The 27,665-nt window shown below is 38.3% G+C and overlaps 1 protein-coding gene across 2 annotated transcripts; it reads right to left on the bottom strand.

Annotated features, from left to right (window-relative positions):
- Positions 1–390: 390 nt before the first annotated feature.
- On the bottom strand, positions 391–27,385 carry gclc (glutamate-cysteine ligase, catalytic subunit). Of its 2 annotated transcripts, none has more exons than XM_055169794.2 (16): positions 26,912–27,385; positions 25,156–25,268; positions 14,593–14,775; positions 13,745–13,858; positions 13,158–13,216; positions 10,762–10,898; positions 9,378–9,452; positions 6,555–6,671; positions 5,759–5,897; positions 5,564–5,676; positions 3,662–3,754; positions 2,892–2,996; positions 2,737–2,818; positions 2,542–2,654; positions 2,342–2,462; positions 391–1,303 (listed from the first exon to the last, which is right to left on the bottom strand). In XM_055169794.2, exons 1-16 carry the CDS (start codon positions 27,059–27,061, stop codon positions 1,122–1,124), a joined length of 1,896 nt encoding a protein of 631 aa, XP_055025769.1. In that variant the 5' UTR covers positions 27,062–27,385; the 3' UTR covers positions 391–1,121. The 2 variants fall into 2 exon arrangements, with proteins under 2 accessions (XP_055025769.1, XP_055025770.1); XM_055169795.2 differs by lacking the exon at positions 26,912–27,385 and adding an exon at positions 26,422–26,444.
- Between the last annotated feature and the right edge of the window lie 280 nt (positions 27,386–27,665).

Consider the following 27,665-nt stretch of genomic DNA (forward strand, 5'->3'; position numbering starts at 1 on the left):
AACATTACATTCAGTTATGAGGTCATGGGTTTGAACCCAGGAAACACATATACTGATAAAATGTATACCTCATAAAGATTAAATGACTAAAAAAGGACACTGAAATAACGAAGGAGATAGAAGTCAGAAAGATGGTAAGCTATTCGATGGCTATGAATGAAGATTCATGTGCAGTTACAGAATATGTCTGTGTTTTTGTTTAAAAACTAAAGGAAATTGATTCATGACGACTAAATTCAGATCAGCCAAGATATCCTAATAATTGAAGAACAAAGTTGCCATATTAATAACATTTAAATGGTTGTTCCATCATCATTGATGTTAAAAGATTTCACAGTGGTATTACAATTCTTGTTGGGCATTGCACACTCAATTAACTGAAATTATACATATACAGAAATCACTTTATTTGAAGCCATATACAGACATAAAAGTTGAGAATCTTAAATTCATTCAGAAACTTTGATAAAGAAGTTCAGCGCCCTCTTCTGGTGAACATGTGTTCAACTGCGGCGTAAAACAAATCAAATAACAGAACAATGTTCAGATGTCATAACATAGCTGATAAACTGGGTTTTTAATATTCAAGACTATGGTTTTCCATATAAAATCCCGCGTCATTTTAGTCAGTGCTGCATTCAAACTTACATCAGATCGGTTTCAGTGCTATCAGTGCATCTTACATTCAGCATAGGTACAATATTATACCCATTAAATGCCAGGGGGAAAATAATCTGCAGGACAATTTAACAGTTTAGTATATAATAAAAAAGTACACTTGTTAATGTCTGATGAATGTCGGTGAAGTATATACACATCTCAACAATGAAAATCCTAGCAATGTACAATTTAGTGTTTGCTACATTAACAAACTTACACAAACTGAGAGCTGTGTGAAATATGTACACATCCAACTGCAACTACATTATGGAGCTTTCAAAACAATAAAAATGATTTTCGAATCATAAAAATCTCATATTTACAAAATCAACAAAGATTTGGCTGATCAGTTAACACATGCTACTTCAAATATTCTCTTAAAACCATTTTTTTTTTGCAGGAACACCTCTTATTTGGTCTTCAGTTTTCATTCAAAGGGTCTTATTATTATGACACCATTTTTATTTTGCCCTGTTTACTGGGTCTCCGATGAGTTCTGGACATCTTTCTTCCCCCTTTGCGATTCGGTCACACTTGCGTAGCAGATCGTAGTTTATTTTGTCTGTAATGACACTATCCTGCTTGTACTCAGGATGTTTGCCAACAAACTCTCTCATCCATTTAGCCATAGTCATCAGTTCACCTGAAAGACAAAAAAACAAATGCATACTTTAAGTTCTCAACCTGTCGGAAAAGTAATATATATCAAATGCAAAAGCCGCTAAATGCCACCTCCATCAGATATAAGGTAATAAAATTGACCAAATGCTGTGGTCATGTATTAAATGTTGATCAAAAACAAAGGAAATCTCACGAAAATCTCACAATGTCACTTGCGGTCAAACGTGACTTCACAGGAAACAAACATGACGGACAACGGGCATAAAGAAGAAATGGCATTAATTCTGTGGACTGCTTTTTACATCTTATGTCCATCTCACTTTAAACTGTGCCTGCTGTGCCATGACTACAGTTGTTATGGTTTCATCTTTCAATCAGCGTGCTTTCTGATTGGGTATGGTTATGATTCACGTGACAGTTTACAGCAGGGATGGGCAACTTCGGTCCTGGAGGGCCGGTGTCCCGCAGAGTTAAGCTCCAACTATAATTAAACACACCTGAAGCAGCCAATAAAGGTCTTACTAGGCATACTAGAAACCTTTAGGCAGGTGTGCTGAGGCACGTTGAAGCTAAACTCTGCGGGATACCGGCCCTCCAGGACCAAAGTTGCCCATCCCTGATCTACTGTGTGTGTGTTTGTTCTCCCCACACAACAGGATTTTTGAGCATAAATATTTTCTGATTTGCAATCAGAGCGCTTCCAGCGTGCTTCTGAGCATATTCAATCACTCTTTCACACACTGCGCACCTCTGGAAAATCTGATAAGATAAGCCCGATTATTTTAACGTGTGTGCTGGCCTTAACGTGACATTTGTGAATCTAAGGCATTTCAAATTAAAGTGAAATTACTAAACCTAAATATAAAAATTATAATTTGGAATGCACTGTATACGCATTACATCAAAAAACACTTTATTACATTTTTTGTTCAAATCCGGACCATCTGAAGGAACCTGTTTTTAATTATGTGTCATCACAGTAACAGTTATTGCCTTATATCGCATGCATAGCAGTTTGAGCTCAACTCCAAGAAAGCACATAATGAACATTTGAACATACCTGAAGCCCGCTTTTTAATGAGTTTCAAGTAATTGAGGATAGTGCAGCGTGTGTCTACATCCACCTCCATGTTCTCAAGGTAGCTGTTTAGCATTGGTATCAGGCCCTGAAACACTCCCTCCTGAACACATCAGCATAACATGGAAGAGTTAAGCATCAGTTTACCAAACTCAAACAGGTTAAAAATGAAGTGCACACACCTTCCCATTTATGATGGTGTCGATACTCATGAGTGTATACTCGTCTCCATCATTAACGTCACCATCTACTCCATTCAGAGCAGTGGATGGTGGATCTAACACTGGGTTGCAGCCTACAAATGATAAAGCAAAGGAAAAGGTTGGATTAAATAAAAACACGCATACTTTTCAAATGTAAATCTTGAATGCAATGACCTTTAAAGACATCCGTACGAAAATAAAACATGCCCTCCTGCACAGCATTTCGCTTCTGGGCAACCTTCATGTTTTCATCAACCTAAAGCAAAAATATTTTCTTTTTAACTATATGCAAAACTATTACTGCCATTTCATATTTCAAGAATCCAAACCTTTGATAATGGAATAAGGAAATCCAGTTTATAGGACAAGATCACACGGGTGAGAAGAACAATGAAAACCACATAAGCAGAGTTCTCAAAATCTGTCAGCTGGACCTGTAAACAAACAGATTTTATATATATATCAGTTTTTTTCAATCACTAAATGAAGAGATCTGCATTTTCTTTTGGCACACATGCAGAAGACGATCAGCCATATCACCCTGTAGCCCAAGACAGCTTGCCCACTGAAGCTAAGCAGGGCTGAGCCTGGTCAGCCTGGTCAGTACTTGGATGGGAGACCACCTGGGAAAACCAGGTTGCTGCTGTTAGAGGTGTTAGTGAGACCAGCAGGGGGTGCTCACCCTGTGGTCTGTGTGGGTCCTAACACCCCAGTATAGTGACGGGGACACTATACTGTCAAAAAAAAGCACCGTCCTTCGGATGAGACGTTAAACCGAGGCCCTGACTCTCTGTGGTCATTAAAAATCCCAGGATGTCCTTCGAAAAAGAGTAGGGGTGTGCCCCGGCATCCTGGCCAAACTTGCCCATTGGCCTACCAATCATCCCGCATACTAATTGGCTATATCACTCTGTCTCCTCTCCACTAGTAAGCTGGTGTGTGGTGGGCGTTCTGGCGCAATATGGCTGCCGTCACATCATCCAGGTGGATGCTGCACATTGGTGGTGGTTGAGGAGATTCCCCCATTCATATGTAAAGCGCTTTGAGCACTGAGAAAAGCGCTATATAAATGTAACGAATTATTTATTATTATTAATACCTCCATTGGTCGAAACTCTACTCTCCATCCTATCTCAGAGTTTGGAGGGGGAGGCTTGAACCTCATTGTCTGCCAATTGGTTGACTGAAGATTCTGTAACGGAAAACAAGTGCTTTATTTTCATATGCAATATTAATGATCTTTCAAACCACACAGTAATAGCAGTCTGGTGTGATACAAAATGAAATGATTATAAATCATTAAACATGTAAATGAGTAAATCTCACAAAAACGTGGGAGCACTATGATTTCTTGCACTGTGCTATGTATATACATATAAACATTAGGATTAACTGACAAGTAAGGGTGTGCAATATTGGCAGAGATTTTGCGATAAGCATGCAATATTTTCTCAAATGTTTTGTAAATCTTATATTGTTCTAGCTCCGTCTTTCAAAGCGTTAAGGATATTAGTTGTTGATATAATCAAGGAAAACATTAGATTAAAGGGAAAGGTCTTTATAATTTAAAACTGGGGCATTTAAGTAAAAGCATTACAAAACTAGGGTGGCCATTCGTGCCAGTTCCGCCGGACACGTCCCGAACATGCCCCCGGGCCCGCTCTCCGGAAGTCGCGCTGGTCGACCGCATACGTCATCAAGGTTTAATATTTCGGGTTTCATTTCAGAAAAGCAACCGTTACATTTCAAGGTAAGAATGAAACTACAATGATTGCATGTCTTAAAAGAAATAAATCTTAATTTTCTAATGTATTTTAACTGAAATGTGATGACGTATGCGGTCAAGCAACGCGACTTCCAGAGAACGAACCCGAAAACATGTTCGGGACGTGTCTGGCGGAACTGACACGAATTGGCCACCCTATACAAAACACTGCTTTGCAGTATGGATGCAGCATACAAGCAAAAATATGACATTGTAATGCAAGTAACCAAATACAAATGTCTGTCAAACACAACACAAGAAGTGTATAACAGCTTCAAATGACGACTTAGAGCCAGTTACTCTTTTAGTAAATTCACGCTGTCCTGTTTATAATAGTCAAGCGTCTATGGCTTCTCAACTCTAAACCCGGGATGGGATGGTTATGTTTCAGATGACTTTTTAGGTTAGTGGCATAAATTGCTCATTTCATTGCCACAGTTTTAAAACATCCACCGACTCGTTCACACATTCTCTCATTCAGCTTAAAGACAAAATGTTCAGATATCACAGCTGTGGATTACAGCTCTGAAACCAAGTCCATTTGAAATGCACCTGTCTGTATTCATCAGGGTAACACTTAATAACTCCTCGGGTAAATACTATAGACCATATAGAGCACACAGTATATAAATTCAAAAATTAGAAGAGCAATCCAAGATTATTTCAATTTATATTAAGATTTTAATATTTAGGGTGTGCGTTCAGATCAAATGAAAAAAACGTTTTCTTCTGTCAACTACTTTTTTCTGTCAAATAAAAGTCATGTTTTATTTGAATTTATCTGCAGAATTTTGAAACATGTCCAAATGGTCAAAATACTTTTTTTCTCAAATACTGCATAGAAAAATGTTAATATTAATTTTCTATCAACACAATTTGAATGTCTTTACATGTATTTTAGCAAGTGTTCAAAAGTGAATATTTGATGCAATAAACCTGACTTTTTATCTCATCTTTCATGCTCTTAGTCTTTTACATTTCCTCTTGGGTAACTTTATGTCACTTCTAAGGATTTGCTTTTGTTGAAATTCAACCGATACTTGACTGGAATCTCCCAGCATAAATGCGATGCAATGTCTTCCTCACTGTTTAATGGGCTCTTATTTGTTAATTATTTCGCTTTCATTTTTTACAAAAAAATATGATCACCTACAGAAAGCCATGTGAGATTTTTAATTTGTCACACTAGCAATCAAAAGATAAAATGATTTAAAAAAAAAAAAAAACTTGAAATACCTCAAAATGATCTGATTCGTTTTCATCATCCAAATGAATCTTCTCTTGGAAGAGTGACAAGGGATCTCGAATAAATAGATGAGCAATGTGCTGTGCCAGCAGTTTGTCAATGCCTGCCACAGAGCAATACACAGCACACGCTTAAAAACACTTCATACACCAGCCTAATGTGTTTCACAGTGCATGCCTTTTTACCTGCATCAAGGAGCTGTTTGTTGATATCTTCATCTATTGTCAGCTCAATATCATTGTATTTCTCTCCACAGCAGGACAGGTAGCTGTCAATCGAATCGTATCTCGATTTATTGATCCGGAATTTGTTGATCTTTAGTGGCTATAAAGAAACAAATATACAATAAAACAACAAGCAAAATTAAAGTTTTGTGAGCCATTGCTCTCCTGGTTGTAAGACTAGCATATTGCCTTTACACAACAAAGCAAATATTTTACCAACCATGCATAAACATAATTTACTTAAAAATACAAACATGTAAACAAATTTTTACTTGCATATTAATGTAGCACAGTTTGCGCTTAATACAGTGTTACGTGATATTAGCCATTATAATGTTTTAAGCAACTGAAAAAAGGCCAAACGTAAGAGCATGTCAAAACTTCTCCAGGGTCCCAAAACACCCCCAGAACTCAGTGTGTTAAACACATACACGGAGATGCACATAGTCTACGCTGAACATACTTTTAGATGGTAGGCTACAACAAGTGTACAATTTTTCACAAAGCCAGACAGAACTAAGCCTGACGTAGAGCTTACACACACTCTGCAACCACAGTAGACCATATTAAGAGCTCAGATGCAAATCCCTCTACGTGTGTCTGACGTGTTTTCTTGTAAATGAACATTTGGTTAATATCATCATCATCTTATTTTTGACAGATGTTGCATTTAGCAGCTTTTGCATCTAAGCTCCACATATACAGCCAACACTAACTTTCATTGGAAAACGGCTATAAAAGGGGATTTTGTTTTTACCTCCAGACCCCTCTCCTCTCGAGTTCGGTCATCTACTGATGCTGAGATTACACCCCAACGGCAATCAATGTCCGATACGTAGCCACGATAAAAAGGTGAAGCGGCACTGAGAGCCATCTGCACAAAAGCAAAGATTACTGAGAACTCAGTGTAGAACATTACTGAAAAACATTAACTTAAGATCTGCTCTTATAAAGTGGCAAATGATATGGGTGGGTTTATGGCTTAGTATATACATTTAAAGTCCCCCTATAGTCGATAACTTCAACCCTTTACTCTCATCTTTGAGCATCATAAAAGCATATGTAGGTTTTACTTGAATGTAACTGTACACCCTTTGTTTATTTTGTATATGTGGACTATGAATATACAAATTAGTCCCCGCCTCTACTTTGTCACACCAGCTCAGACCAAAGAAAAGTATGAGAATCCCTAAGAATAAACTGGTTTTCTACAGTGATTCGCCACGAAATGTGATCTTATCCTCATATAGAGCACAACAATAGACAAACACAATGTGCATAGGCTGATAACAAACAAATAATTCTAGTTTCTTGAAAACACACATTAAATATTCACCGTGCTGATGGAAAATTAAGGTAACCCTCTAACTCAATATGTAGGATGTCTGTTGTTCCACAGCATCTTTGTGATATTAAGGTCTGGGGTTTGACTAGGCCACTCTACATGGCACATTTGGTTTTTCTTAAGCCAGTCTGTAGTGGATTTACTTAAAGCAACACTATGTAGTTTCCATGTAAAAATGACTACAGCTCCCCCATGTGGTTGAAAAGCGCAACAGTGCCTGGTATCAGACACTCTTCTGCAGGCAGGGGGAGGGTCGGGGCTGTGTGCTCTACCCTCCACCACCACTTTCAGAGTGTGCTTGTAGCAGCTAGGAGGCTGCTCGGGTTGCAGCAACAGTACAATTTGTCCAGTTAAAAGTTATTCTATCACTGAAATAATTTTAGAGACATTATTTAAAGGCAAAAAACTACATAGTGTTGCTTTAAGGTAATGGCATCTTAAGGTCATTGTCCTGCTGCATCAACCAACTTCTACTGAGCCTCAACTGGCAGACAGCCACTGACATTATGTCATTTTCCCCTCGATAATGGCAAGTTGTCCAAAGCATGCCCAAATCATGATGTTTCCTCCACCATACTTGGGATGATGCTTAGTGTTGGTAAGCCATCAAATATTTTCCCGGTCGCACTGGGGTTTGCCAAGGTGCTGTTTTGCAAACTTTAGGACAGCAATCTTAAAGGAGCATTTCACCCGTAGAAACATTCATCTTTATTGAAAGCGTGTAATATTTGTAGTCGAAATGTAACATACATGTCGAATTTGGTGCCTATTTGCCCAAGAAAAGGGATGTTTGTTGTCTCACCCCCTCAACAAAGATATTGAACTTCCTTCTTTCAATGATGCGAAATGATGATTTTACATCATTGAAAGAAGGAAGTGCAACACTGAAATCTGTATTTCTCCTGTCTCAGCGGAAACTGAGGAAATGATGCATGACCATTCAAAAACATGACTGGGGTTCCACCTATACAAAGATTAATGCAAATGGGTGAAGTGTCCCTTTAAAATGTCTGAGTGTCTTTTAATCAATCAAAGTTGCACTAAACCACACCTTTGAACTCATTTTATTATTCAGACTCCAGACTCCAAATTAGCTTTCATTAAAGTAATTAGTCTATGTGTTCACTTCATCCAGCTCTGAATGTTTAATGTGCGCCTTCAAAAAAGACACAACAAACTAGAATTATTTGTATGTTGTAAGGTTATGCACATAGTGTTTGTCTATTGTTGTGACCTAGATGAGGACAAGATGACATCTTGTGGCAAATCACTGTAGTAAACCAGTTCATGTCTAGAGGTTCACAAACCTTTTATTGCCTCTGTACTGTATATGTACATAGATGATACATCTGACAGTTTCAGACACACAGCTGCAAAGTCTGGTTTCAAAGTGCACACAAGAGCATTTGCAGCACAAATATTTTTAGCGCTGATGTTAACAGGTTAAAGCGTAACTAAACCCTAAACTAACTTTTTTTAGTTATTGATCTGTAAGAATGGGGCTTTATTAGTGCTGTTCATTGATTTTAGTAAGTTTTTTGACATTTGGATGTAAAGTGTTTCAATACTCCAATATATAGTGTAAAAACGTCTGAGTGCTGCCCTCTTCAGGTTGAACGGTGGCTACTGCAGTTGAATTTTCCTATTGGATGTTGAGTCCAAAAAATAACTCGTGACGTAAGCAGGTTCAAGATCACCACGCCCTTGTTACGATCTCCCCACACACTTAGTTCGTCCCCTCTATCTCCTTGGGATCTGCCCACTTTTCTTGCATTTTTCAAATATTGCCAGTGGGTGGAGTCAGGCTCTGACCAGGGGTTTAGTTACACTTTAAAGAGCATTCACACTTCACATGTGAGCATCATAAAAGCAGACCTGAAGCAGCAGTGACCTATATATAAATATGACCTATTTTGAATACAAAACGGAAAAGGTGACAAGTTTGCACCCATGGTCTTTTGAAATAAAAAAAATGGTGTTGAATAAAGAATTTGCACAAGGTTCATCTTAAAGTATAATAAAACACCACATACAACAATAAAAACTTGATTTTCACCACAAGAGGACTTCAGTATCCAAAAGGAACTTCATGCCATGCATGTCAATAGCAGGTTAACTGAGAAATTTTAATGCCTATAAATATTTTGTCCTTGCCATAAAAGTGTATTTAACGTGCAATGTGTGCATGGATAATTTGTACTGCTAAAAGACATATTTTCCAAGCTGTTTTCTTACCACTATGGGACAGAAAGTGGCCAGCTGGTCATAGAGGTATCGTGCCTCATTGATGCTGCAAGCTTGAAAAGTCACCTGCAGGCAACAGCATTGGACCATGTATGTTAATAAGTCAAATGTTTATTAAGCAGTTCAAAACAAGTCAACAATCAAGAGGGTTTCTGGTTAGGGCTGAGCGATATTACATGGACATCTTGCCAATTGCCATCACCTGCTTTCAGATGGAGCGACATTTACTATACAGAATCGTAGATCACATACAAGCTGGGCAATCGAATTCATTATCTCAGGCGATATGTCCGCAATAACGCATGTGAGGTGGCAATCCCATGTAATATCTCCGAGCCCTACTGGGTAGGGGTGGCACGGTTCATGAAAAAATCCGAACCGTTCGGTTCGCTTGTCTGGGTTCGGAGCGTGTGTGCGTCGCACGGTTCGACGGTTCATGGCATGCGCAATGTATGTGACCTCAGATAGCATGTTTCCCTTTAGCGAATCGCACGAAAGAAGAGGTGACTGATGTGGAGAGTGAGTGCTGCAGGTCATGTTACGTGTAGAAATGGCAAGTGGGAAGGGGAAGACTCCCCGGAGTTGGAGGATGCGCCAGCGTCGTATAAGTTTGGTGTGTGGAAACATTTTTTATTTCATGTTGTCTATGATGACAGCGGAAATAAAACAATAGATAGAACTGCAGTCTATGGGTTGAATGTCTTCGAACAGCCACACGCGACAGCCTTCTCTCTGCCCATTTATCTAATCTGAGGTACTGAACAATTTTTACGTCTTTTCTGACTTCTTCCGGGAACATACGGTGAACAGCGCTATTTTTAGCCTTTCATTGATAAAACTAAATCGGCTGATTTTGCTAGCGTGTGAAAGTTGTGCGATCTTATTTCATAAACTGCCCCTTAAAGTAATCAGGACAGAAGTGGTCTCTCAGTGATAAATCTTAGAGCTACACTGAAGTTGGCAGTTTGATAAATGCAAGTTATCTTTGTGTGTTAAAAAGGCACATAAGTTCATGTAGATGGCCATACACATTCTATTTTTTGCCAAACAAATGAAAAGCATGTTGAAATCATCAATGTCTTCCTTCTTGCTGTATCAAAATCTCGCCTGACTTTCCTCAGAGATGGTCCTAATAATGTGCTTAAAGTCAAATTCAGTTTGTGTATGATTACATGATGTAACTTTTTAATTCTGTATCCTAAATTATGGATAATTAATACAATAATAAGATAATACATTTCTGGAGTGTTAAAATGAAAAGAAAAAACAACAACAACAAGAACCGTACTGAACCGAGACCATAAAACCGTGATACGAACCGAACCGAGGGTTTTGTGAACCATGCCACCCTTACTACTGGGAGTAAGAAAGTCACCTGCAGGCAACAGTTTCCCATGCCAAAGCCCATGGCGTCCATGTAGATGTGATCAGGCAGAGCAGCCCGGGCAGCCTCTCCATCATCTTCTGGAAACACCTCCACAAAAGGGGACGGGGTGTTTTTATCTTTAAAAACTGTAAAAAATGAGATGACAGATGATACGTAATATAATCAGAAAGAAACAGACTGCAGAATTACTCTTTATATCTGGGTCATCCTGAACTATCTTAACCAGCAAGAAGCAACAGCCCATATTGCCAAGATTGGTGTAACTGTTTTTTTCACCATACATAATGGTACATTAAAAAATTCACCATACATAATGGTACTTACTTTGAAAGGCATCTTTGCCCACAATCTCATTTTAAGTCCTTGAAATGTACAAATGTACCACCAGCATTGACTGCCATCATGCATTCGTGCTAAATATAACATATTTACACAGTACTTTTGACAAGGCCGGTCACGTGATACAAACATTGTGGTGCCCATTAGAGAGTAACTAGATTCACAAAATACATATTTCTATAGCAACAGATTTTCACAATTTGATACAGCGCCTAAAAAGTAAACATTTTGAAGAAACACAGTGGTACAAAATACAGTACATTCTGCCCTCTTGTCTTGACACTACATTTCATATGTGCTATACAACAAAGCCTGTGACTCAATGACTACGTTTACATGAGCACCAATAATCACAGTAAGGACCTAATGGCAGTAAGATGTTTATATGACTGGAGCTATAACCTCTTCACTCCTGTTGTTAACATGCAGTTTTTATTTTCTGATTATTCGCTTATGATTGTGCTTATTATTCACATACAGCCCAATGCAAAGCACAAATGATGAACTCACATATTCTGTCCATTGTTTACATTTCCTTGCGTTAAATGACAAACACGTTCTTATGGATGCATTACGTTATTCTGTGCCGTGATGAAGACATAAATATAATGACATTGCCTGTAGCGGTTTTAAACTCTGCTGTCGCTTATTTGTGCTGTTTCTGGATGAAGGCAGACTGCTGACAGCGAGTCCTGTTGACAAGAGTTCAGGGAAAACTTCCTAATATCCAGTTTTAAAATGTGCAAAATTTTAAGGTGCATGACTAAAACACGCGCATTTCAGTTAGTGCTGTATATATGCGATTAAAGCTTTACATTGACACAAAAAGCGATTAAAAAAACTGTGTATGCCACCTCTTTAATAAGATTATACTTGCCATATTTTTTAGTCTATAAGCCGCAGGTTTTTTTTTTCATATCTTGGCTGGTGCTGCGTCTTACAGTATTTATGTAATTAAATAGATTCAGTAATGTGGAATGACGAGTACACGAACTTCACGCTAGTTGGCTTTAGGGCTGCACGATAAATCGCATGTGTTTGTCAGGCGCATCTCCTCAGTAATGCCGGTTCCTTGATTAGTATTAAATCGCCATCAGCTGTTTTCAGATGGAGCAGCTCCAACCACACAGAGCCGAAGTTCACTGACTATCGAGGCACTTTCGCATTAATTATCGCGGACGTATCGCCTGCGATATGTATGCGATATGGCCCAGCTTGTCAGGGAACTACGGCTCTGTGCAGTCAAAGCCGCTCCATCCGAAAACAGCCGACAGCGATCCACTACCAATCAAGGAACCGGCACCACTGACGCGATGCGCGTGGTATCACACACGATCTATCGTGCAGCCCTTGTTCGGTTAATTTAGCCTATTCAACCTTCCAGGTAAGTTCTGTATGCTATGGTTTAAATAACTGATAATATTACTTTAACGTACAGACATCTATTCAGCCTGCTATTGTTTAGTTGAATAACTTGCCTTTCCAGATTAAATGCTGCTTATATTCCGGTACGGAAAGTATGGCACTGCGATTATGAGCAGATAAAGTACAGTTAAATGAATAGCACATAGCTGAGCAAGTGAATAGAAGAGTTCACACACGTTTTTTTCTCACAAAGTACAGGTGCCCTAGCCTAGAAAAACAAGCATCAGCCTGGCACGCTGTATCGGCAGATACTTAATATAAAATTGAGTATTAGATCAGGGACACCTTGTCTAGAGTTTTTGTCATTTCCAGTCATGACAATATCAGGAAGACTTGACACAAGTGGAAGGCCAGTAGTATCTTTAAATAATTTAAATTATTTTAATGTTCAAAATATTTTGTCTTTCTTCTATGGGGAAAATCTGAGGAAAAGCTTTAAATGTGTGCCAGCATTATGCATTAATCATTGCAGAAAGCATCATTTTATGATTTCAAAGCATGTGCGATGAAGGAGTGGAGCATGTGCAGACCTTTGTGAATGCCAGGTGAACCGGGATGGCCCTTAACCTACTGCTGAAACAGACACATAAAATAATAAAAAACAACAGCAGCAGACTCACCCGGTACATTTATCACCACTTTCTCACCCCTCCTATGGCGTATGTTTCGGGTCAGGGTACTGTAACACAATCAACAATTGAGCTGTTACTGACACCTACAACATTGACCCCTCTTCAGGATACAAGAGCAAGAAAAAAAATGCATAAAACATTTAGCGAAATAAAAATTCTATAAATGTGTCTCAAATAGTAAGTGAATATTAAGTCTTATGTATTATCTTATGTATAAATCATAAGCGTAGCACAAACACAACAGTTTACACATTAATTGGGTAATCAGGGGTAGTCAGGGGATCGTTCAAAACAACAACCCTTACATTAATTATAGTGCCCGTAAAAATCACTTTTTTGATTATACTTTGCAGAGACAATATGAGCCATATTTGCATGTTGAACCAGGCCTCCTATAATCCCTACGTAATGCCCCCGAGCTCTGACTAATGCAAACAAGCTCACGTCAGATGTCCCATCAAACGCTTTCAGCTGCAACTGGCATGTTTTTACATGTGAACACAATCACAGATGATTCCAGCTAATTTGAAAAAGGGCATGAAACATATCTGAACATTGGACATATGACCTCTTACCTAAATCTAGGATGGCTGTTAATGGCCTCGTCGGGAAAGAAAAGCGATTTGGACACTCCTTTCTCAGTGGGTGTTGGCTTGTGCTCTGGCAGTGTAAAGCCTGGACAGCCTAACCTGAAACATACAAAAAAATATACACTATACAACATCATGACTATAGGATTTTATTTCTACTAATAATGTGGAAAGATAAGCATACTAATAACTTTATATCAGGGGCAATTCAGTTTTTTTAGGGCAAAGGTTTTCTACAAAGACGTGGCATACCTAACGCTTTAAAACACTGGAGTTTTGAGCTGAAACGTTTAGATTATTCAATACCAATCCATCTGAATAGATTAAAATCAATCTTAAAACAATCAGCTCGCTGATACGTTATTGCGTATGCGCAATCCAGTCATTTATATAGATCAGTGGTGAAAATTAACTTAAATTATTGTGTTTAACTTTATTAAGTTATCATCACAGAAAATGCTTAAAAACCGGACTGATTCAAACACTGTTAATGGACATTTGGCCAGGAAAACACTACTTAAGTGGATTTATACTTTCTTAATTACAGCTACTCTTTAAATGATACTGAATGACAGATAACACAACGATGCTGCACACACAAAAGATAAGATCTTAAAGAATATGTGACCATGTCTGTGAGAATCAGAGTAATGATAAGATCTGCATCAAAGTTTAATTTCAAGCATTCATTTCACAACGACCCTAATGAGTCAGTATTTAATATATCAAGATTATATTTATATGGACAAAATATTCTTCACATTATCTAGGATGATTTTATGTAGAAAACAGTAAAACACCAAAAATGCCTTTAGCTGGGTTTTGACAGCTACCTGGGAAATGACGTGACTGTGAGGAGAGTTTGGCTTTTTTTAAGCACAGATGAGGCTTCTCCTCTCCGCTTGCCCATGTTGTCCTCTACCGTGTTGAACTCTGACATAGTCCCTCCGTACGGCTGCCCGGGGGTTCCTTCGATCATATAGCTTCCATATTCTGGCCTCCACAATGTGGGATGACTGTGAGATAACATTGAACAGTAATGAATTTATGACTAACAAACTAATGAATTACATAGGTTATCAATGATTTGTATTGGTAGATAAGTTAGCACTCCTCAAATACTCAATTACAGTTTCACACTTTTCTCAACAGCCTACATGTATGCAACTAGAGTGTTTACTTATATGCAAGCAAAACTGGGGCAGTCATAGCCAGCCCTAGTGGTAAGAGACTCTGGCTTGTAACCTGAAGTTGCAGGATTGAGGTTGCGACTGTGGTGCCCTTGAGTGGTTTACTACTCACTGGGATGTGTAAATGCAGGTCACATTTTGAGTATGTGTTCCATAGTTGACAAACATGTCACTTTCATATGTTATTAAACACTATTTACAGCCATTGTATAGTACTTCTTAGATCCCAGGGGCCTGATGTATAAACGTTGCGTACGCACAAAATGGGCATAGAAATATGAGTACGCGATTTTCCACGCACATATCGGGATTTATAAAAAATAAATTTGGTGTAAATAAGAACACAAACTCTGTTCTTGTTTTTATACACATTTAGTTTTAATATTCCCGTTCATTCATGAAGACCAGTAGTACTCAAATTGCATCTAGGAGTCGCACCTGCCTTTGAGTAGCAAATATTTAACAGATGAAAAGTATTGAAAAAGACGAAGCCTCTACGGTAAATGGAGTGCCACACACATCTGTCATGAGCGCGTCTGCGTGTTTGAAGCGCAAAATAACTATATGAATAAGTCTTTTCTTCATTCATCAAACACTAAAGGCTAATGTTTTGTTTATTTGAGGAATGATAAGAAGTTTGTTAGTCTTTATCACCTAATCATAGACAAAACTGTAAAAAAAATTAATAGTTGTTTTAATTTTATTAGACCAAATAAACTTTATAACCTGTATCGTTTTATAAATCTGAAAACTTTTGTGCGTACGCAAATTCTGCCTTATGTGCGTACGCACACTTTAAGGATGGAATCTATGCAAAGTTTTATACATGAGGCCGCAGGGGCCTCAAATATAAAGAGTGCACACACATACAAGGCTGAAAACATGCGTACACCACTTTCCACGCAAAGGTTGTGATCTATAAAAAAAGCATGACGGGAGAATGTGCGCACTTGATGTAAACTCTGACCAGAATAACCAAATAATGCATATTTATCATCAAATGTCGAAGTCGGAAACAGCCATTAAACGCTGGGTTACTCTCTATGTCCTCATGTAATAGTGCTTCCTATGGTGATCATAACACAACAGGCATAAAAACATGCATTTTCCTATTACACTAAAATATATATTTACTCACACATGTGCAAGTTATTAAGAAAGAAACTAAGGAAATCGCTAAACTAATAAGTCTGTTAGTAAAAGGAAATGACCGTGTGTGCTTTTAAATTAAAATGATTTATTTTCATATTTCTGCTCTTTGTAGACCATGTTTGTGCTGCTGGAGAAGATCGTGCATAAATCAGACATGCGCACTTAAGAAGCAGAAGAAGACATTTATTTTATTTCAGTTATACCACCAATTTAAGCTGTGGTTTGGCAAGTGCTGTAAACATATAAATGCTGCGGTGAGCCCTGTTTGCAATGCTGCGTCATTACAAAGCTGAAGGATTACGCCAATGGCTTGCATTTATTGGCGGAGCGCATACCATCTTGCAAACAAACAATTGGATGTCAGTCTCATTATTATGCGGATCAGAATTCAGGAGGTGATTTGCATTTACTATTTATGGTTTCAAAGGCATTTCGACTGTGCCTGGCGTGTGTTTTCAATAGAGGCGCTGTGCCTTTTCAAAAATGCCAGCAGCTGGTGGGTTTTGTCTGCAGCGCTGAGTTGCCAGAGTGGATTCAGCTCGTCAATGTCACTTTTATACTCAGCTGTCCAGTCACAGTGGAAGAGGGGCGGGACAAATACCACAACAACGGTGTGAAAACTGCTCACAGATAAGTTACTCTAAAAAAATACCACAATATACCAAAACAAATGACAGTTTTTCATTTTATTTTAATTTTCGACTTTAGAACTCGACTTGCACTCTGCATCTTAAAGACTTAATTCACTCCAATAGTTGAAAAACACATTGTGCAAAGCTGTTAAAAGATTTCAGTATCGACAAAACTGAATGTTTCTTCACACAGATATGTATGTTTATCATCTGATTGATAATTGACATTTTGAAATGGGACCAGACTGGTTTTTCACATGGGGTTAAAGGTGCTGTGATGGGATAGGGGGTGTGATGTGGGCCAGTCAGCTCTTCAGTATGTGCAGTAGAGAGGCAGTAATGTGGCTCTGTCATCTATCATCATATGCTGCTTTGGCCCTAGAGCTCGATTAGCACGACAACATGAGGAACAAGTCAGCCAAGTCACAGTCCTCATTCCTTAACACTTATTAAAGCAAAGAAGATTCTGATAAGATTGTGAAAAAATACACTGTTGAACATGTTAGTTACAAATCATTACAGGCATGTAGCATATTAACATCCAAAAGGAAAACAAAAGCTAACAACAAAACAGGTTTTCCACTTCACAATCAAGTCAAAAAAATATGTTGTAAAAAATGCATCGCCTGCATTCCATTTAGCATTTCTTTATCTTTTTGTGGCATCTTCTCACAATCTGGCAAATAATCATCTTATTTTTTTGCAGTAAGTCACCATAACTACAAATAGGCATTAAACAGTTTTAACTTTCACGAGTTTCTTTTCTTTTCAACGCCATACCCGCTTCTAAGGCTATATTCATGGTGAGAATAAAGTATAATTAATTAAAGGAAGACTAAGGGGCCAGTCACACCAAAAGCGCTTTAAACGCTTGCAAACGCAAGACGCGACGCACTGCCTTTTTAAAAAAAAAGAGCAGTGCGACGCGGCTTTTCATATTGCTAAGCAACCACCGAGTCAGCTGTCTTGTCAATCAAATATTGAAGCGTGAGCGCTCTTTTGCTGTTAACTGTCATATTTGCAGAAACTTTAAAAAGAGGACGCTTGCTCTGACCTTGTTTGAGGGTGAAAGGTGCACAAACACGCAGGAGAGAGTGAGCGAGTGGAGTCCGGTTCTTCAAAGCAACTGTAAACTTCCCTTACTACAACGTAAGGCCCGCCTCATTCGATTGGACAATGGAAAAACGCGAATGACATCGGGCGCTTATCCGCTCTCAGCGCTCCTTCAAAAACGCGTGCGCGGCAGGCGGCAAAAAAACGCAAGGCGCTCGGCGCGCATAAACAGCGCGCAAACGCGTCCTGCCCATAGAATATCATTCAAAAAAGGCGCCTGCAACTGCCTTAAACGCTTTTGGTGTGACTGGCCCCTAAAAGATGTTTAAAATGTATTTCCTCTAGAAATCTTAAAACCATGTTTGGATTCACTTGATTAAAAACCTTTTCAAAAGTACCAACAGAGTAGTTAGAACTTAGAAGTGATTAACCAAATAATTCATTTAAAGTAAAGCAATAACGTGAAGGTTTCCTTATGCTTTTAAACCAATGAATTTCATTGATTTTGAGTTAAAACCTTATGGGAGACACCAAAAACTCTAAACAGGGAATTTTTAAATGACATCAACATTTTATAAATATATTGTTTTAGGACTGAATACACAGCTGAACTGTCTGCAGTGTGGAAATATGAAAGCACTGCAACAGCCACTGCAACTTAAATTTTCAGCAATGAGAGCATTTCACAAGGCAGTATATTATCTAAATCTGCCAAACTGATACGTCACTCAGAACTAACACATCTAGTGGAAATGTGTGCATTTATTCAGGCGTATCTGTTGCAGAAACCGGTTTGTAGCAGCTTTCTGTGCTCTCGACATTACACTTAAATAGCAGAGATTTTCCTTCATTTCAAAGAGCGAGTTAAGTTACAGATAACTGATCAGAGTGAACTCTTGGGTGTTTTCTTTATCAAGTCACAAACAAGCGTTTCATTTTAAAGCAGTACTGAATAAAGCTCTGCTGCCATCACCTCTTAGGTAAAAGAAACTTGTAACCAGCTACACTCAAACCACTTTCCTTGAAAAAGACTATCTTGCCATTCTTGATTGTTTTTCAGGATTGACTTTTCAAGGTTGGTACGAATTTAGACTACGATTTCGGTTGTTCTTTTTTCTTTCTTTTCTTTTAATTTTTCTTTTTTTACTTTAAATAATTAAGTAAGACTAGAAAAAATTAATTTAATCTAAAAATGGTAGAACTATGTTTGGATTAGATTTCTGTTGTTCATGCTTAGTACACTTCACTAGTTTTACTATGATGCTGAATTGTTAATTAATCATACATAATCAAGTCAAAATAAAAGTATATTTATTTTGTTTGCTTATTTAGCAAAGCATCAATTAGTAAAATTGCAGGGAACAGAACTGGTTATTTAGTTGTAAACCATACAATGCACTTATTTTAATTCATTTTTAATACTTAAAATGGTATAGCGGAAGATTTTCCTGAATTTCCCAAAAAGAACCGTCCCTCCACTTTTTAAAAAAAAGCATATGCGCAACCCTCTACCTGCTCCCGAGAGGGAACGCCTAGTAAACGTGCACAAGAGAGAGCATGCACAAGCCTCTTCTCTTTGCTCTGTTTTCAAGTTGCTGCCGGTGTCATGAGCAATTCGGTCCCCCCTGGCAATTCGATCTCCCCTAGGACCCCGAATGGTACCTAGCACTAATGCCTGGTCAAAAATTTGTCATTGCAATATCTCGTCTGCATTCGCGGTCTAGCAAGCTAATTACGTTGTACAAAATAGAAGCATACAATTTTTTTAAAATAAAAGTTAACAAAAAAATTATATAACTAACTAATATTCATGTTGCAGACACTTCAGTACTTTTGTGTCATCGTCTGCTTTACAAAAACAATACTTTTATTTTTGTAAATTATTAACATACCTTACGGAATGTATTTTTTAATAGTAAAAGTGTAGTAATCATGGCTTATAAATTATCATTTTAATGTGTGATTCAACTATGTAGTAATCATGTTTTGTATAAGTAATTTGTTAACTTCACACAGTAAAAAAGTGGAAAGGGTACAGTATAATATCTAAATAATAAAATGACACAAGCAATGTGTAGATCTCCCACCTATAGACTCATTTATATACTACTATATGAAACATATAATTTAAAAGACATCAACTGTAATGTTAACAACGTTCTAACTACATAAATCATAATGCAATTTTGTAGGAATTGTAATAAGGCGCTAAGAAAACTACCCATGAGGATTTTTTCAGCCAATGAAATCACGCAGGGTGCTAAGGGGGCAGAATTGCCAAGGGGGACCGAATTGCTCATGACGCCGGCATGGCTCATAAATTGAGATGTTTACCGTGTCTGCGCAGTTCGTGACTTGTGCCAGGACTGGCATCACTAATCATTGCTAATTAGCAGTGATTTTAAATGGATTTCTCCAAATAGCATGACAAACTTTACCTGTCGAGTAGAAACTTCGCAACTGAGGCATCAGTGGGAAGCCCAACCTGTGCTTTTAGCGCACGCCAGCGTGTGAAACATTCTCTTAATATAGTCTTGATGATCCATCCGGAAAAAGAAAATCTTCTGCTTATAGACGGTTTCAGCCGTAACAACATAAACAAGCGGCTGTCGTGGTCCGCACTAGAGATGCGCGGTTGGCGGTTACAGCCGCGGATCAGGCGGATGACGTGACGAAAAATAATATTTTAATTAAGTTCAGGCGGGTGGCGGATCGACTGCTTGTTATTAGCTGTGTCCTTCTAAGCATGTGACCTTAAAAAGGTGACCACTCCGTCTTTCAAGGTGGCAGCCTCAGAAGTTCGCGAAGAGAACTGAAATCGAGACGTCTAGCCTTCTGAGGACCCATAATTTGCGTCACCTGTTGCACGCGCCCCTAGTAGCGCCTACCGCGCCTGTCAGCAGAAAACAGCGGAGACATTTCTGACTTATTAAAATAAATATGTAATCAAAAATATTAATTTATTTTGGAAAATATGACACATTGATGTAGATTAAACTAGAAAATGAATTTCCGGAGGAACTGCAAAAGTGTGCTTGCTCTGGTGCCTCCGATTTAGTTTGTGCATCCTCACATTGGAGTCCCAAGTTCATGTACAAAGTTTGGTTTCAAAACATGAAAGCGTTCCTGAGATATAAACTACTTCCTGTTTGGCGGCGTAAAATTTTAGAAAAAAAAGTTATTTTGATGTTGTGCATCCTCACATTGGAGACCCAAATTCATGTACAAAGTTTGGTTTCAATACATGAAAGCGTTCCTGAGATATAAACTACTTCCTGTTTGGCGGCGTAAAATGTTTGGAAAAAAATGTTCTTTTGATGTTGTGCATCCTCACATTGGAGACCCAAATTCATGTACAAAGTTTGGTTTCAAAACATGAAAGCGTTCCTGAGATATAAACTACTTCCTGTTTGGCGGCGTAAAATTTTAGAAAAAAAGTTATTTTGATGTTGTGCATCCTCACATTGGAGAGCCTAATTCATGTACAAAGTTTGGTTTCAATATGTGAAAGCGTTCCTGAGATATAAACTACTTCCTGTTTTGGCGGCGTCGACGCACATTTAGTTTGGGCTGTGACGGGCAAACGCTTCCGAAAATCAAAAATCCTTCTAGTAACTTTTGTGAGGCTTGGTCCAAGGATTGTGTACGTCGATTTTCGTGAAGTTTGGACAAAATTTGTGACCTGTGAAACTTTAAGGTTTTCTGTTCTATCCAATATGGCGGAAGAACGACATGGATCTGTGACTTCATCTTCTCAAGCATCTTACACCGGTACTGCCCGAACATTTTAAAGTTTGAACCGTGTCTCTGGGTCAAACGGTCTAGTCGCTAGAGCTGACACAAAATCTACCGGGAATAATAATAATAATAAAACTTAAGAAGAACAATAAGTGTGTTTGCAAGCACACTTAACTACTCAACAGTATATCAAATGATCAACCTTAGAAATATACGCAACATAAACAGAATAATATTAACACAAAACATAACTTATAATACTAAAACAGTGACAAGAAAAAGTTTTCTAATACACTTTTATTTAATAAAGGTTTTAACTGTTTGGGATAGCCTTGGCTTTTAAGGATCCATTCGTTCTATCATTAACAGCGCAGAGAAATGAGGACACATTTTGACACAGCTCTTATCAACGACGGCGAAGGAGGTACGTGGCAAACTCAAAAAATGAGAATTAAAAACAAAGGAAATAGAAGGTCAGAAAAGGGTTGCCTGGAATAAGTTTTACAAAGTGGTAAATCAGGATTAGCCTGGTCCAACCAGACTCTCGTACATTCATTTCATTTGTACAGAGAGTCTGTCCACGCTCCATTGCAAAGCATTACTTCCGTTAAGGAGTGTCCTATGTTGAAGTTTAAAACTATTGGATCTGCCCAGAGTCACTCTGAATCTGCCATAACCAATCGCTAACGTTTGGTCGTGACGTATATCATGCACCGAAACCGGCCGGAAACAACAAGTATAGAATAATCAGAAAAACAAAACTTAGCAAACCTGGTTCTTGCTCCAGCTTTAACTTCTGAATATTCGGCAGTTTTGCAACAATGGACCGAATAGCTTTTCTCTCGACTTTCTCCGCTGCCATTACTGAACTACAACTCAAACTGACGCACGACCTCAACGTCATCGTTCTTAGCCACCCCCATCCGTTCGCTTGATTGGTCCTGCAGATTTTTGCAGGAGAAAACGAAACTCTACAGAGCAGTCCCAGACGTAGTACTGAAGCAAAATGGAAATTAAGCGGAAGCACGTAGGAGGGCGGAGCCAGGCTAAATCAGGATGACACCAGTGCAGACTATGTAATTTGTGCGTTTAATTTAGGCTATTTATTTATTTATTTTTGTCCCATGTGCGCCGATCTGAGACTGAGTTCACTGGTGATATTCTAGAGCTTTCTAGTCTCGCGGCTGTCATCAGCAGCACCTTGCATCACCCAGTCAGTGGATGGCGGGCGGGTGCGGTTTTGAAAACTGGTCAGAAAACGTTGGTGCGGATGGATGGGGGACGGATGATGAGTTTTGTGATGCGGTTGCGGATTAAATAATAGCCCATCCGCGCATCTCTAGTCCGCACGTAACTTCCGGTAAACTCCGCTAAGAATCAATAACAACAAAGTTCTTTAAACGTAGTTTATTTATATAACAAGCAAAAAAACTAGGGATGCACCGATATGGAAATTTTGGCCGATAACCGAAATGTATAGGCCGGTTAAATATTCATATTAATTTCACAATGAAAAACTCCCAGACCGCGGACATCTTGTCTTTGCGCTAGACTAGCATACTCTTCTTAAGCCCACAACATGTGTCATCTTCGTGCTATGTCACAGAAAGCACCAATCAAAACTCCACATGGCCAGCAATGAGCAAGTGAAGTGGTTCAACACACCAAAATAATCCATAATTTATCGGCCTAATTTTGCTATCAGACTGATAACCGATAATATTAAAAATAAGCAGTTATCGGCCGATAACGATATGTCGGCCGATATATCGTGCATCCCTAAAAAAAACCAACAGATTACCTAGGAAACCAAAACATTTGTTATTTTCAACGAGGCATTTGTTCAAGAGATCAGTTTAGCAACTAGTCAGACCATTAAAAAAACAAAACCGGAAGTAAAATTCGGATCCAGACGTATATCGCGTCAGCGCATGTGCGTCCGATGAAACTGTCTATACCTTTAAAATGCCTGGTTTCACAGACAAGGCTCAGCTGAAGCCAGCACTAGGCCTTAGTTCACTTCAATTAAGATGTTAAAGCATCTTTCATAAACACGCCTTTTACATTACTGGTGAGTATCTTGAGACAAATCAATAGCGTAGGCATATTTTAAGATCTGTCTGTGCAAGTTATTTTCAGTTGAGACCATTCAAACGTGTTTTATTCTAGGACTAGCCTTAAGCATTGTCTGTAAATCCAGGGGAAAGTGTGCATAATAAAAATACAAACATCGAGTTAGGAGTCATTATCAGATGATACTCAAAATTACTAAATCAAATCGGGGGCACAAAAAAGTTATTTTGACATGCATCCCTATAGGAAACCTGCAAATACCCAGCAAACACAGAACGTTCCCCTAACGTTAGTTTTTGGTTATATTTTGGTTATTTTTTTGGGAACTTAAATATGTGAGATTTTGATTATTGTAAAAACTGAGAGAGAGATGCTGATTGTTGTTACTTAATAATGGAGAGGCGGCTGCTGTAAGGTCTGTTAAACTAAAGTGAATTACATGTTTATATATTTTCAATAAATATCTGTTTTAACTCTTCTTTATTGTGTTGAAGTCACTATTATATATTTGATAAAATATAATGTTATCTAAATACATAATATGTGATGTGTTGAGGTATTTTTATATAAAATAACCTGTGTTATATAATGATATAATATTTTAATAGACATTTTTTCCAGTAATAGCATAATTTAATTATTATAGATTTTGTATTAAATAAATTATTTTATTCCTCCTTATACGGAAATGTGTTTTACTTATTTTAGATAGATATGATAGATAAAAAACAACCAAAACACAGCATGGGATGTACTAAGACGTGCCGTACTTTTGTAAGCCTTCACTTCTTCACTGAGGCTGGAGTCTTGCGCGCTCTCTCAGTGCGTGCACGGAGCCCCGGCAACGCGCCCTCGCGCCCTGGTGAGATCATTTTTCTCTCCTTGTATGCTTTGCTTTTTCGTAGGTTTGTTTTTGGTTAGACTTGATAGTTTTCTTTAATGTAATAGAACGTTATTTTTAGGTTTTTTTAACGTTTTACTAACGTTAGGAAAACGTTCTCCTAACGTTATTCTAACGTTCTCCTAACGTTATTCTAACGTTCTCCTAACGTTAGTTTTTGGTTCTCAAATCGTTCCCCTAACGTTAGTTTTTGGTTCCCATAACGTTATTTTCCAAGGTTTGTTTTTGGTTAGCCAGGAAAGTTTTCTTTACAGAAATAGAACGTTATTTTTAGGTTATTTTAACGTTTTCCTAACGTTAGGAGAACGTTATTCTAACGTTAGGAGACCGTTCTCCTAACGTTATTCTAACGTTCTCCTAACGTTAGGAAAACGTTAAAATAACCTAAAAATAACGTTCTATTTCTGTAAAGAAAACTTTCCTGGCTAACCAAAAACAAACCTTGGAAACGTTAGGGGAACGTTTTGAGAACCAAAAACTAACGTTAGGGGAACGTTTTGGGAACCAAAAATTGTTAGCTGGGTATGTAAATATAACTGATTTTGGCCAAAACACAAGTATTCTCTAAATATATATTTACACACACACACACACACACACACACACACACACACACACACACACACACACACACACACACATTAAAGCTTTACTCACTTTGGGTTGATGTTTTCTCCTTTTTCCTGAAGGATTTCCAAAACCTCCTTTCCGTTCAAAACTAGGCGTGCTTTTTCATTTTTGTCATCCATTTCCACCAACATGTACTCCACCTGAAAGAACAAGACATTACATACAATGAATCACAACATGCCTGGCTGGCTGCTTGTTAAAAAAATACTTAATCTGTTAAGGGGCTGTTACATTACAAACCAAGAGGCAAAATATTAACCACAACTTCCACAAGTATAAATATTTCACTGCTTCTATGGTAGTATGCACAGATACCCCAGTTTCCACTAAAGCTGGAGCGAACACTAGGACAGAGAGGGGCACTCACTGGGTTTCCAACAAAAAGGAAGTCTTAATGCGTTACGTCACCAGTGACCAAAAATCCCTTTTAATATACTATAATATTTGCGTTGTATTGTTATGCGTTATATCACGTTTTGTAACATGCAACTGTTTTTTAAACATATTTTTACTTCTAAAGTTCAACCTTAGCTTTTATTGAACATTTATTGCTAGCTTGACATAAACTACGCGTGCTTCTTGACCTCTGCAACAAACCACACCCATGCAATGATGTTAGAATCAAAACACCAAGGATAAATTAAAAACACACTTTAAAAAAAATGTGCTTTTTAATATGCCGTCCGTAGATGATGTTCCAGGATCGAGCGCAATTCGGTCCCAAATTGGGTTCGAGCTCCAGTGTCAGCCCCAGTGGAAAAGGGGCAATAGTTGGCTGGATTTGTCTTTGAAAACCAACATTAATCTTTTTCATACACTCCTAAAACACTTGTAAATAATGAAAGTAAAACAGACTTATTGTGGGACATTCTTGGACACTAAAGACAATCCATTCTTTTCATCCTTTGAAGTCCACTAATGTGGAAAGGATTAATCTAAAACAACAACATTCCAGCAGGTGTTATCATAAAACCTTTGACGTCTTCTGGCTGGACAAATGTAAGCAGATAAAAGCCATTTCAAAGGTTTAATCTGACTTTATAGAGGTAAAGGCTGATAGTCAGATTAAACCCTTTTTACATTTATTTATTGCAGCTTACATTGGGAAATTAACTACAATAAATAAAAGCAAGCAGTTAGCAGTCATTGTAAAAAAATAACATTAGAATTTTGTTCATCCAGGGAAAGAACAGAGATACAGGAAGCAAGCAACCATTTGAAGTCTGTAAACATCCGTACTGAAATCCTGGGACACTACACTTTAAACAATAAGTACACACAATTCTTCGCTACCTCGTCTCCCCATTTGAGCCTATCCACTTCCAAATCAAGATTTACAGGCAATTTGTATATTTATCCAAAAAATGTAACCTTATGCATTTAGACCAAAAGGCACGAAAAACAGAAATTCACTGTGTGCAAACTTCTAGTTAATAGTTTTTTAACATTATAAAGTTGCTTAAAGAATACAAGGGAGAAGATTAAAAATTAAACCAACAGAAACAGAAATGATCAAGGACAGCCAAGCAATGCACAACTTTGAATTCAGAAAAAAAGAGTTTGTTACTGGAGATAATAATTTTATCATTTTGGAAATGTGTGTATACATAGTTTTAATCGCAGCATAACACATAGATGCGTCAAAGCCATGCACCTGCTCGCTCAGTGGCAGCATTCAAATTTAGTCCATGGCATCGCATCTTATCGTGCTTAACTCGTGATGTAACGTGTTTAAATGCACCATACATTCATATTTACATAACAGGTTCAGTGACAGCCTCACCTCGTCTCCCCACTTGAGCACATCCTTCTGTCGCTCCTTCACTTTATTGTAGATGTTGAGAAACTGAAGGATGCCGTGCTTCCTAACGTGATCGGCATGTTTCTTGGTCTCATCCCAGTTGAGCGGCGACCCCTGTGACAGCAAGCCCATCGCACAAACCCTCGTTGAATTATTTAGCGACTTTTTCGACTCCGTCTACCGCATACACGTGCGACAATAACAAACGGTGACGCAAAGCTCGCGAGCTCACGCGCTAGGCCGTAAAAGCGCTTGAAATAAGAACGCGTTTGCTGACGCTGTGGCGCGTATCTTACGGGCTGCCGTTTCACGTATGCAACACGCTTTGTGTTTGAATAAAATGCTCTCAGATCGCAAGCCGGTGATATATGATCGGATCGCGAGCTGTAGCGAGAGTTCTCTTCCTCTCGCTGAACAACACACGTGACCGGGTCGGTCGGTGACGTCATCAGATGACTCAGCAATCCTCTTGTGGTAATTGGGCGGGAACGATCAGGTATGGAAACTGGTCCTTTAAATGAGCTGCTGTAATCATGACAGTGCAGATTGCAGAATGAAAAATGAGTGTGAGCAAAGGTAAAGTAACTTAAGGTGGTCATGATGACAAACTGATGACAAAGTGTCTCTTAAGCTGTGTTTACCAACACTGTATATTGTTTAATATTACTTCTTCAGCGGCGGGCAAGTTGTTGTACTACTATGAGATAAGTACGTTATTTGTGTCAGTGTATACAAA

Source organism: Misgurnus anguillicaudatus, chromosome 11 (assembly GCF_027580225.2).
Source record: "Misgurnus anguillicaudatus chromosome 11, ASM2758022v2, whole genome shotgun sequence".
In the NCBI taxonomy this organism is placed as follows: Eukaryota; Metazoa; Chordata; class Actinopteri; order Cypriniformes; family Cobitidae; genus Misgurnus; species Misgurnus anguillicaudatus.

Excerpts from the sequence above, each read along its gene's own strand:
- gclc (XM_055169794.2), bottom strand. The coding sequence starts at position 27,061 with ATGGGCTTGCTGTCACAGGGGTCGCCGCTCAACTGGGATGAGACCAAG. Across the intron at positions 10,899-13,157 it reads AGTGGTGATAAATGTACCGG|TTTTTAAAGATAAAAACACC; the intron begins GTGAGTCTGCTG and ends CATTTTTTACAG. Across the intron at positions 2,463-2,541 it reads ACACCATCATAAATGGGAAG|GAGGGAGTGTTTCAGGGCCT; the intron begins GTGTGTGCACTT and ends TGATGTGTTCAG.